The 12,329-nt window shown below is 40.4% G+C and overlaps 1 protein-coding gene across 2 annotated transcripts in view; it reads right to left on the minus strand.

Annotated features, from left to right (window-relative positions):
* Positions 1-1,775: 1,775 nt before the first annotated feature.
* Positions 1,776-12,329, minus strand: part of col5a1 (procollagen, type V, alpha 1) — an 86,296-nt gene continuing 75,742 nt past the window's right edge. The window contains exons 58-66 of one of the 2 annotated variants that reach the window (XM_059358310.1): positions 12,194-12,301; positions 11,904-11,957; positions 11,769-11,804; positions 11,626-11,679; positions 11,234-11,501; positions 9,502-9,614; positions 7,680-7,748; positions 4,307-4,540; positions 1,776-4,097 (exon numbers count right to left, since the gene is read on the minus strand). In XM_059358310.1, coding sequence (XP_059214293.1) covers positions 3,951-4,097; positions 4,307-4,540; positions 7,680-7,748; positions 9,502-9,614; positions 11,234-11,501; positions 11,626-11,679; positions 11,769-11,804; positions 11,904-11,957; positions 12,194-12,301 — 1,083 coding nt within the window. In that variant the 3' untranslated portion in view covers positions 1,776-3,950. Of the gene's footprint in view, positions 4,098-4,306; positions 4,541-7,679; positions 7,749-7,807; positions 7,877-9,501; positions 9,615-11,233; positions 11,502-11,625; positions 11,680-11,768; positions 11,805-11,903; positions 11,958-12,193; positions 12,302-12,329 lie in introns of both variants that reach the window. The other variant, XM_059358309.1, reaches the window with a different exon arrangement.

Genomic DNA, 12,329 nt, shown 5'->3' on the forward strand with positions numbered 1-12,329 from the left:
ATTTTTTGCACGTGTAAAGGGCAGCCAATAAGGCACTTAAACTCTCGTTTTCACCACTCTTGAGGGCACTTTAGCGTGCTTTTTTAGCACGCAGTACATTTTGCTGATCATGCTTCTGTACTTTAATTTAAGTAACATTTTGAATTTAGACTTTAACTTGAAATGGAGAGTATTTACATGATGATATTTCTACTTTTACTTGTGTAAGCTACTTTTCCCACCACTGCCTGTTTGCTTTGAACCACTGGACTAAACAACCTAGCTGCATAAAAGTACTTGAACTTTGCTTCACTTCAACAGGCTGCAACATTGAATAATACAGGGCCACTTTTCTGCAGAACAAGCTTTTCTACTTTTGATACTTTAAGTACATTTTTCTCATAATAATTCTGCACTTTCACTTAAGGAAAAAAGATCTGAGTACTTCCTCGTCTATCTTTGAGCAGCTCAGTCTTACCTGGCACACTGCACCGCTCTGCTACACGTCCCAGAGTGACCTCTTCACACATTCTGGACCTGCTCGTTTAAAATGTTTCACAAGCTTATTACCCTCGGATGCTGTTGTAGTCTTTTGACACATCACCTGTTGCCATAATTGGAAGGAGCTAAATCCCGACCTGCTGTTCTTTTCTTTTTAGCTTCTTCCCATCCTCAACCCACTTTGATGCCCCACTTATCCCCCCCGCATTGGAAGCAGTCCTGTGCTTAGATGAGGAATTAGCTTTTTTTTTTTTCGCTTTGGTTTCTGCTTTACTCACCCAGGGTGCTGCCTCAGTAGAATCCATGCATTTTGATCGTCCTAAATCCATCCTGTAAACACTGCATTAAATATTGATCACGGTTTCATGCACAACAACTCTTTTTTTGTTTTGCTGTGCAAGGTTTTCTGCTAATGAGACACTTGAAGTGCTGCAAGTCATCTCCACCACCAAAGATTTGATCAAAGCTTTAAAGATGATTGAAATTAGTGGTGCATGAAAAGGTTAAGGAGAAGATTTTTTATTTTATTTTAATGATCACGAGGAGGGTTTGCATAAAATACATACAGTGGAGGAGTTATCATACATATATTATCTGGCTTATAATGTGCCGCAAGGCAGCGTAGAAACATGATAGAAGTACATACATTAGCTGTCCAAAAATGGCACACAGGAAGAGTCTTTAAGCAGAAGGGAACATTCAAAGGCTCGATACATGTTTGATGACGATTTGCAGCCTGAGAACTTCTTTCTTGTGGTGTATCTGTGGAGCAAAAGTTGTTTGAAACTATTAAAAAATACATAGCATGCATTTATTGGTAGCCTTACCTGTTATGCAGCTTAAACAGCTCAATCATTCATTTAATTTAACCTTCAACACACTCTCTCTCTCTCTCACACACACACACACAGCCAAGAGGTTGTTCATGAGGACTGTATATTTATATAAATGTGGCCAAATGTATCCTCCATTAAAAGGAGCTCATATGTTGTGTAAAATGTGGTAAATTAATAACTTTGCATGTAAAGAGGGGGCCTCTTACACTTACACTATGGTATCATTTAACATTTATTCTTTTATTTTAAATAATACAATAAATATACTACAAACGAACATTGGCTTTGGTAGAGTTACAAGTTCATCATTTCCTCTCCACTTCACAATTGTGGACATGACCGTTTTATTCATCTGTAAGCATTGAAAAAAATGTAAAGATGTATCCCGATGAATAAAAAACGTGGACTTGGCGATCATGTCACTCTACAAAAATTATAACAAGAGAAAAAACTTTACAATTTCATGCATACAGATAGGTTTTAATGCTTCAAAAGACATACAAGAGTGGGATGGCCACAGTAAACTTGAATTTATTGACATAAAAACCAATATAACTTCTATCCTCTTATCCTTACACAGGTTTGACAAGACTGTGAAAACAAACAAACAGACAGACAAACGGAAAATCTACAAAATAAAACAAAAAACAAAACAAAACAATGGCAGCATCACTGCTGGTTCTGGAAATTTACAAAAATTTGTTTCTCCTTTTTCTTTATTGAGAGGAAAGTGTTAAATTTGGGCGCCACAATGATAAAATAAAGCCAAGGATCTACAAGCATATTGCGTTATCTTAACAGAAATGGTTCAAGTCACATATTTGATAGATTAAAAAAAAAAAAAAGGAAATAAAACAAACGTATGTATGAAGGGCTGTAAAAATTCTGTGGTAGATACTAGTGGTCATAAGCATAGAGAGTGCATAGTTCGAACAAAGAGCATAATTACAATAAGGGCAAAAAATAGGAGACCAACAAGCGATTTTTGACGCTGCATGAGCAAAAACTTTCACCTGGCTAATATGGCGACCTGCTTCTACAAGAAAAAAGAACTTTTAAAGTTGTTTCCCGTACAAAAACAAATGGATTTCAAGCCACAATGGCCCTTAAAGCTAAATATATACCTGATAACCTTTGGTGGAAGGGTTTTTATTATTAAAAACACCAAACAAAAACTTTCCCTTTTGGACGCTTTGGCCCAATCACAACATTTCTTAACTCCCATCAGTTTGATGTGGCACAGATGATCCAACAGCAAGAGCCATTAATGCAGCGTCTTAAGAGCAATGATATGCAAAGCCTTCGTTTTCCTCCCGTTAATCCAACATTTGTACAAGTTTTTATATCTGTGCTGTTCCGCTCAAGCAGGAGATAACATACGGCGCCATGCTGCACTGATGTGCGGGTGGATATGTAGAGAAATGGCATGCAAACACCACCGCTGGCTGAATAATTAAAATAAAAAAATGGATGAAGCAAAGATCCACCTGCGTCGGACGTGGTGGTTTAAGAGAGTCAAGGGGGCGGCTGGTGACGGAATATTATCACCACAAATTTCCTTTCATTCAAACAACACAAACTAGAAAAATACATAGCACCACAGAAGAGAGAAAATAGCACCTAGGTTTTGATTTCTTTGTGTTTTCATTAAAATGTGACATCATCTCCCATTGCATAGTCAGACAGATGTGTATTTCAGGAAAAATAGAAGCTGTTTATTAAGTTAATGATATTATGGTGTTCTGTTCAGAGGGCACAAAAGGAGGAATGTATTTTTTTTTTTTTTACGCAAATCAAACTGTCACATAATATCACAGAGCTTGTTTTCGTCTTTTATTTCCATTCTGCTCTTAAATTACAACAAGGTGTGCTCCACAACTGCAACAAGACAGGACTTCCCAATTTGTTTTTGCTTGTTTTTGTCAATTTACAAGTCGAATTTCCTCACTTCACGATATATTTCTACAATTTAGATGTTATCCCTGTATCCATCGTCTCCTACCTCACAATTTATAAAGTCACATGCATGTTTTGAAGCCAGAAGCAATAAACATTACCAGGAAAAATATACAGAATGTACTTACAAACATAAAAATTATTTATATATATTTATATATATAAGGTCCATTCCAAGGGAATGGGGAGAGAATTATGCACAAACAAAGCTCCCTTAGTGAATGAGCAAAAAAACAAAAACAAAAGACTAGTGGAAAAAAAAGCCAGGGAGATGAGGGAAAACATGAGAAAAGAAAAGAGCCAAATCAGATGGAGTCCGTGGCAAATACTGCGACCGTCTGGAACGGCTGCAGCTCTCAGGGTCGCCTTCGTTGGTGACATGGGGGCATGGGTCGTGTGTTTGTGTGTGTGTTTTGTGTAGGAGGCAGGATCTGACATCCAGTTTCAAAACTTGCATGTGATGGAGAAGGCACACTGAGGTTATTTCGTTTTCCTCTATTCCTATAGAATTTCACTGTATTCTCAACTTGATTTTCATTTTACTCATACTTGTTGCTTTATGGAAAAAAAGTTACTTTTTTACAAATAGAATTCTCCTATTCTTTTTCAATTGTTTTTTTTCTTTTCTGAGAAAACAAATATATGCTTTTTTTTTCTCCATTTGTTCAGTAAACAGTCTTAGCCGATGAAACAGACAGGGCCCACTTCAAATCCGAACTTCTGCGTGGAGCCGCCAAAATCGTTGAACATGATGTCCACAAATGGCACCTGTTCCACCTTTGGTGTGTTGATCTCAAGTACTGTCTTTTCATAACCCTTTTTCAGCTAAGGGAGAGAAAAAAACAACAGCAGGAGGGAGAGTCAGCGTGTGAAAAAAACCCATATCAGAAATGAAAACATCACACAATTCTGCAGGGCTCGTATTGACTGAGCCACTACAAAGACAACAGCAACATCATTTTCCGACAGAGTTCATCAAAGGCATCCTGCCGACAGCTTACACACACCCACACATATACGTCTGTTTGACTTACCGCGCAGCCGTCGACCACAGAGCGGATGTAGGGGTTGTTATCATAAGACATCTCCTCATCGTTGGAGCCCAGGAAACGGATGGCCTTGTCGTAGTTGTCCTGGTCCTGGTCGTGCCAGGCCACCGACTGGTAGCAGTTGTATGTCATGTTCTGTCGGGCCGCCGCGCTCAGCAGCCGCATGAAAGTCATCTGCACCACGCTGATGGGGTTGCCCTCCGCGTCCACGTAGGAGAGCTGTAAGGAGGAACGCAGATGGGGTTGAACATCAAAAACGTAGCAGTAAGAGAAGGGACCAGAGTAAAGACTGAGTGGACTGAGAGGAAGAATATCCTAAAGATCCATAAAAAAACACGCTGTCATGTCTACACTGTGCTGTGATTTGGTCTCTTGGGAGCCATTTTCATTAAATTTATGAGGAGCGATTTGTATTCATGTTTTACAGCTGTGTTTGTTTCTTATTGACAACAGAGGTGTCAACCAAGGATACAGAATTAATATACAACCACGCTCTGTGAGCTCACAGATGAAACTAATAGAACTAAGTTCTTACAGTACTGCATATTAAACTGGTCACTAAAGGATTGAGTTAATGATATTCTATGATTTTCTTATAGTCAACAAATCCCATGAAAAGACCAAATACAATAATACTTTCCAACTTAACAAACCTGTTTTTGGCATTCAGCCCCAAGGCTGTTCATTGTCATTGGACACACTTTCCATAAAAAAAAAAGACTTAATTCCTTTTTGGAACTTGGCTCTGTATTTTTTTTTTTTTTAGCAAACTTAACTTAATCTGAAAGGAAAAGTACCATTTTGAAGCCTTGAGTTTAGCATTTTGATGGTCGCCATCTTGTTTCTGGAGCCAGAAGTGACCATATTTGGAGGGTGGATCTGGGAAGGAGGATGCTAAAGTACCAGCTACCACTAGCACTATCTAGCTAGCTTGGTTGACAATGTGTTATGCATCACATTATTATTTGGAATGCTAATTTTAGCTACTAAACAAACTAACTGTACTTACCTGGAAAAAAGAAAAATAAGCTGCTGATTCAGAATGTCTTTTAGTACAACTAAATGCCAAGCGACATTTTTAGACAACCAAAATGTCATAAGGAACTGTCATGAACTGAAAACATACTGCAATGGTCAAAGTTTTTTTTCACTCTAAATGGGAACATGATACAAAAAACCCTCATGCTGATTTGAAGACTTCAAACTAGTGATTGAGACCATAAACTAATTAGGAAAACGTTTACTGAGGTAGTAAATCAGGTGATTAGGCTCATTTTAAAATGAATAATTTCTTCTTGCAGCCAATGGAGTCGCCCCCTGCTGGCTACTAGAAAGAATACAGGTTAAGGCACTTAAGCATTGGCTTCGGTTTTCAGACCAGGTGGTATTTTCAACCACATATGAATACAAATTAAGTGTATTGGGTATTTAAAAAACAAAAGGTATATATTGTATTAACTTAAAATAAACTACAATGCATATGTTGACTGTAATGAAGAATCATGGCAGTCGATGCAACTGTGCAGCTCACTGATGTATTTTTTAAAATAGTTTTTGTACAACAATACGGCCCTTGTTGGGAGAATCAATTTGTTGGCTCTGGTCTTTTCATGGGAACTTGCTGACGATAAAAAAAATATGAATATCATCCACTTTATCTTTAAGTAATGTGCAAATATCCCCAGGGTAAATCTGAGCGTGGATAAAAAGTCCATATTTCTTAAACAACAGATCAGGTGAAACATATATAAGATGTATAGAGTGTATAGATGGGGAAGAAATGCTTAGAATTTTTTCTAAGATGTAATGCCTGGAAGCTGTACTGATGTGCATCGTTTGATGTGGAAAAAACTGCCATCAAAGAAGAAAAATTAAGCATAACTAAACACCTAATTTAAATGTTGATTTTGTAATTATGTAAAATATATCTCAAATATGAGCAAATTATGGTAAGCACATGAAAATGTCATTAACTGTTGCAGTAATGATATGTTAATTGCTTGGTAATTAACCTATAATTAACCTATAATTTTGCTTTTTTTTCATCCCATGTTACAGAAAGCAGAAATAAATTCCATTAAGCTGATTATGGCGCTATGTGACTGATAAGATAGCAGGTTTGGAAGCAGTCACGGTTCAGTTTAAATATCCGTACGTGACTTTCTACATACCAACCGTCAGGAATCCATTAGATCCACATAGTCGCGTCGTCTTTGAGACAAACAGGACTTACTGAGAGTAGAGCGCATGCAGCATCCACACCATGCAACCAGAGCAGCAAACCGTCTGTGAGTCTGGATGTGGTCTTTCTCGACTTGTTGTTCTTGCACATAAGCTCACACACACATACACACACATGCAAAACCCAGAGCACCGACACTCAAACTTGACATTAACAGATGGAGCTCATCATCATCTCCGTCTATTTGTGCAAAAATTTAGTGCCAATGATTTGATTTAATAAGCTAATTAATCACAAGATATACACAATGAGGACTTTGTTGTGCAATAAGTCTGTGAGTGTCGGCGTCGTGGCTCAACAAAGTGCCACCGCTCTGGTGTTTTATATCCTCGGAGTGGCCGGGTAGCCCCATGCTTTTCCCATTTACCCCACCACTCCTCATCCCTCTTCCTCCCCGCGCAGCGTGTGGATCCAGCCCGACATCGCCACAGAAACATTACCTCTTTATCATCACAGCCGCAAGTCAACAGTGACTGAGTACCCAGAAGCCCCTGGGTGGGTGACTGAGTGCCTGACCTGTTTGACTCAGAGCTACTCTGCCGGATCTAAGTAGTGTTTAAGGGAGACAGTGGGAATGTGAGTGCAGCTGAACGGCTGCAGCAGCGAGGGAATGACACTTATTTTTCTCCCCTTGTGGAGGATGGACGACCTGCTGAGGCGTGAACTACAACTGCAAATATGTAATGTGTAAGGAAGCAAAGTGTTAAGTGATGTATTCACTCTTAGGTGTTTTTGCCCAAACTATTAATTCAGCTACGTATGGATATTGCTTCTTGAGTCATGGCAGTGTCGAGGCACACAGTCACTAGGAGATGCTCTCTTAATGTAGCAGAGGTGTGGCAGTGGAGACATTGTTTTCCATTTGTTGAACTCCATTAGATGCCGAATTTATTGCCACATACTGCTCCACAAACCTCTCCTCCATTTCCTTGTAAGAGCATCACCTGTGTTATTGGACTGAAGGTGAGTGCAGCTTGTGCTGAATCATGCACCACGATAAAGTAACAACAAACAAACTGCGTTAACATACTTCACAGGGTAGAACCATGCAGAGCCTGAGGCACACAAAGTCCAGGCCTCAGCCAGGACTCTGGGACCACAGGCAGGGCCACTTACCAGGGAACCTCTCTTGTAGTGACTATACCATGAGCCTGGCGAGTCTTTGGGCCATTTTGCCATTTTGCTCTGCAAAATATAAGAGGCGTTCAGGGAAGGGACTTGGGAAAGGCAGGAGTCTGGCTTACCAGTTTACCACGTTTGAATTCACTGAACCAGGAGCCGGGATTCTCCTTTACCCAGGATGTGAGCCTAGCCTGGGGGCATGGATCAACAGAGAGGCAGAGGAGGGAGAAACAGCAGTGTTAAAGAAAGAAAACAGATCTGACAGAAACACATCCCATCTTTTTTTTTTTTTTCACTCCCTTCCCCATCTTCCTCCTATTTGGCCTCTGAGGAGTCTTCCAGACCTGAAACGGTATTCAGTAAGATCAACCAGACCAACCGGTCCGGGGCAGAAGAATTTTAGTAAGCCATTATGCCATTTTGTACAGTACAAACTGTAGCTGGCAGCTAATTGCTGCTGAAAAATTCATGAGTACACACAGTGATTAATTAAGAAATGATCGCCTGCAAGGAGCTCTTATTCGGCGGCCTCTATCCCTGCTGTTCAGTGTTAGTGCAGTGCAGCCATGGTGCACTAACTTTGTTATGCCATTAAAAGCTGTGAATTGGCCAACAGGGCATGGCTCTAATGATCTCAGCCATGACAATGATGAATTTCGCTATAATTAGATAGCATAGTTTGATATGGAACTGTCATCAATAGCTTAATGCGCTAATGAGTGATGAGCCGGAGATCACTTATCGCTGGGAGATGGCATACATTAGACCCATGCTGCCTTGAAGGTGACCTTGGGTTGTTTTCACTGGAGTGGACTGAGCAGAGGAGGTATTATCTGTGACTTTCTCTCGTCTGTGTACAGTGCATGGGCAGTATAACTATGTGCTCTTATAATAACTGTGCCAATCTAAACGCATGTGGGTGTGTTTGCAGTCCCTACGCTAAAACTGACAGCGCAGGCTTTTCTCTTCACCCCCCGACACAAATGAGAGCAGCCCATCACCGGCACGCTATAAAAAGTCTGCTTCATTATTCTAAGCTTAAGCAAACTCCGGCTCCTCTGAGGCTTGGTGAGTGGGATCATTAAAATGGCTGTAGCACTGTGCGATTACACAACCCCGACTTGTCAAAGACAGTGTTCTCAATGTTTCACGACTCCGCTGCTCGCCTCTGCTCCACACGCTCATGCATAATGAACTGAAAAGCTCCACTATGTGTCTGTCACCTGCCAAAAGGCTTTACAGGTTCTGAATGGCATTCGATCTAAAAATGGCACAGAGACAACACTATGGACGAGTGAATGTGTGTGTTTGAATGAGGGAGTTGTCTCCAGGTGGTTGGCGATTGTAACAACTTAACTGAGATTTAACATGTTTGTGAAATAACTTTGGCCCCTCATGGGAAATGTAGGGAGCCCTGTTGCGTCATCTTCCACTTCTTCTTGGTAGCAGCAAGCAAGGTAATCTCATGGAGGCTAATTATACGGGTACATGAGTAGGCACAATAGAGTTACTTTTGCACATAGTGCTGTCTTGAGATGTTCGGGTTATTTATACAGTATGCGAGGCGGTTAGTCCCAGACGAGAGGAAAAAAGACAATCGTTCACTTATCTGGAGTATTCAGCTGATGTAACTTTACTGTCAATCAAAATAGTAAGTTATTTTTTTTTGGTTTCCTTCTTGCTTGCACAAATCCCGACCTTTTTCGCTTAATATATCCTCAGCCTGACTGTGCACTGTGTGTTGTTGTGTGTGTGTGTGTGTGTGTGTGTGTGTGTGTGTGCTTGCGAGTGTTTGTCTACACGCGGGCAGACTTACCCCTTCAGACTTCTTATCTGGGAAGATGCAGCTCTCTCCACCTGCTGTGAAGTTGCAGTAAACCTTGAAGGAGTCCCGCGAGCAGCCCTGGTTTGGATCAATCCAGTACTCACCTGGAGAAAAGGAGATAGAGAGAGAGCAATTATAGAGCGGTATGTATGACTTGAAGCCTGTACTGTATTCTGGCCATCTCCAAATGGCGGCTCTATTCAGACCCGTGAACAATTTCTAATAGACAAATGAGAATAAATAATAATCTTTACGGGGCATTGTTTTTTTTCTGACATTTGGCTATAGCTCAGGGGCGCAGCTAATCCAGTTAATATGGCAAGGCTTCAAACACTGGGTTCCCACAGCTTCTTAAACATCAAATTCAATGGCCTTTCAAGAACTTCAAGGCCCAATTTCCTCAAATTGAAGTGAATTAATTACTGTTATTACAGTGAGAATTTTGACAATAAGAATTAGTGGACCACAAAATATATACATTTGAGCACTTTCTCACTAAAATTTTATGGATCTTTGCTTTGGGAAACAAGCAATGAAATCGATTGTTTACCATGGTTGACAGTGTTAGAGAGATGTGAGAGAGACGGCAGCATGGAGAGGAACTGACCTGCTTCCTGACTACAGAGAATGTTTCCCCTGGAAAAAGTAGCACTACACACCTTGACCACGTTTGGATCGACTTACAGCTGTGAGCCAGCTCTCTGAACATTATTGAAGTAGTGTTCCAGGCTCACCAGTGAACACCTCCACATGTGCATGAGAACGACACTAACTCAGTAAATAAAGTAGGAATAAATATTGTAGAAAGTAGGCTGCTCAGAGCTGTTTGTATTTTTATATTTTACCTGTAATGTAGGCCTTTAGTTCATTATGCTATAGGACTTAATTTGTTTCCTGTAAAGAAACATATAAGTGACACATAAGTTCAATGTGTCTGTATGTTAAAAGTGCCCTACTTTGAAAATTGGCTTTAAATATTGTTAAAATGATGCATGTTGTGGATTTTATATGATAGACATAAAGGTAGGTTAGGATTCAATTTAGAAATTATGAATTTTGACCATTGCTGTGGGGACATTTTAGTGACTGGGCCCCTTTAAGTTATAATTGAAGAGCCCTGTTTTACTACTTCAGGTCAAACCAATGGGTGAAATTATATGGCCTGGCTAAAAGTATGTTGCATGTCTCTATATCTGTCAGTGTGTACTGAGCCTGTATCATATTCTGAGATGTTATACAGTGAAAACCAAACCAAATCAAACTGTGGGATATTGCTTGCTTAAGGCAAACATTTCACATTTTGTAAAACACAATATACAATACATTCATAATTGATGTTGTTTCTATTAAATGTGGTTTCTGGTAGACAGCATCCTCATGCAGAGATGGAATATTATACAGAAATGGAAACACTTGCATTTACAAGTAACATGTAAACAAGTGGGGCGGATTAGCATCTGATCTGATTTGACGTCCAAAATGCTTGTAATGATGATTGATGGTTAATTGCAGGGCTGCAACTAATGATTTATTTCATTAAAGATAGATGTATATCATTATCTCAATTAATCCAATAATCGTTTGGTCCATAAAATTCCAGAAAAAAGATTATCTAAAGCCCGGGGGAATGTCAAAATATTCTATTTACTGTCACATACGAGATAAGACGAGCTGGAAGAGAAATTAATTTTCTATTTTATTTTAGCTGGAGTGTAATACAAACCATCGGGGAAATCAGGATGGCAGAGCTGCAGGTCTTTGCAGGTACGAGCGGGGTTGGTCTGTGTGCCCAGCGGGTGCTTCATCTGCTCGATCTCCAGCTTAAGGGAGTTGAGCGAGCCAAAGATTTCCTCCATGCCGTCGTCGTAGTCCTTGTAGTTGGCGTCCACGTTTGCTTCGTCCATCATTTGGCTGGCATCGATGCTCCTGCGGGTTCTGCCCTTCATAGAGGACTGGATGGGGAGTGGGTGGATGACATCGCCAGGAGGACCCTGTGGTGAGGAGATTAAAGGAGGGGAGACAAATGCCAGTTAGAGGGAAAGATGGATGATGTAGATAATGACCCACACTAAGGATATAATCACAATAATGACATAGTGACAGTCTCAGACTTACAGGAGGGCCAGGAGGTCCAGTTGTACCAGTCTCTCCTTTTGGTCCAGTTTGACCCTGAATCGGACAAAAAATATATTTTTTTGAATGTCATGATTAGTGCTTGTTACTGTTTCTGCTTCTGCTGCTGTCAGTCAAACACTTACCGATGACCCTTTAGCTCCTTTGGGACCAGGAGGACCCTAAAGACACAAAAAACACTCAAATAATCAATACTAGCTCAGACATTAGATGCTATTAAAATACACACATGCTGTAGTGTGACACATGACGAATCTTACAGGTAATCCAGGAGGGCCGATGGGGCCAAGTGGACCGGAAGGACCAGCAATACCCTGAAGAGAAAAGAAAACGTGTGAAAGTTTATTCTGGGTGCACCAGTATTGACTAAAACAAGGCATATTAATACTGGTGACTTCATTATGACTGAAAAAAAACACCACAAAGATTATCAATAACTCTCAGTGGGCTGATTATTGGCACTCACAGTCTGTTTTTGGCACACACACTTTAAAAAAAGAAGAATGTGTGAGCCTTTTAACATGACTCCAGTGTAGTTTCGTTTACTTACATTGTCTCCTTTGGAACCATGTGATCCTGGTGGACCAGGAAGGCCTCTGTCTCCCTTCTCTCCCTGTTCACCCGGGGGTCCGATCAGACCAATAAGACCCGGATGGCCCTGAGGACAGAGAACAACACACACATAT

This window comes from Centropristis striata, chromosome 19, assembly GCF_030273125.1.
Source record: "Centropristis striata isolate RG_2023a ecotype Rhode Island chromosome 19, C.striata_1.0, whole genome shotgun sequence".
NCBI lineage: Eukaryota > Metazoa > Chordata > Actinopteri > Perciformes > Serranidae > Centropristis > Centropristis striata.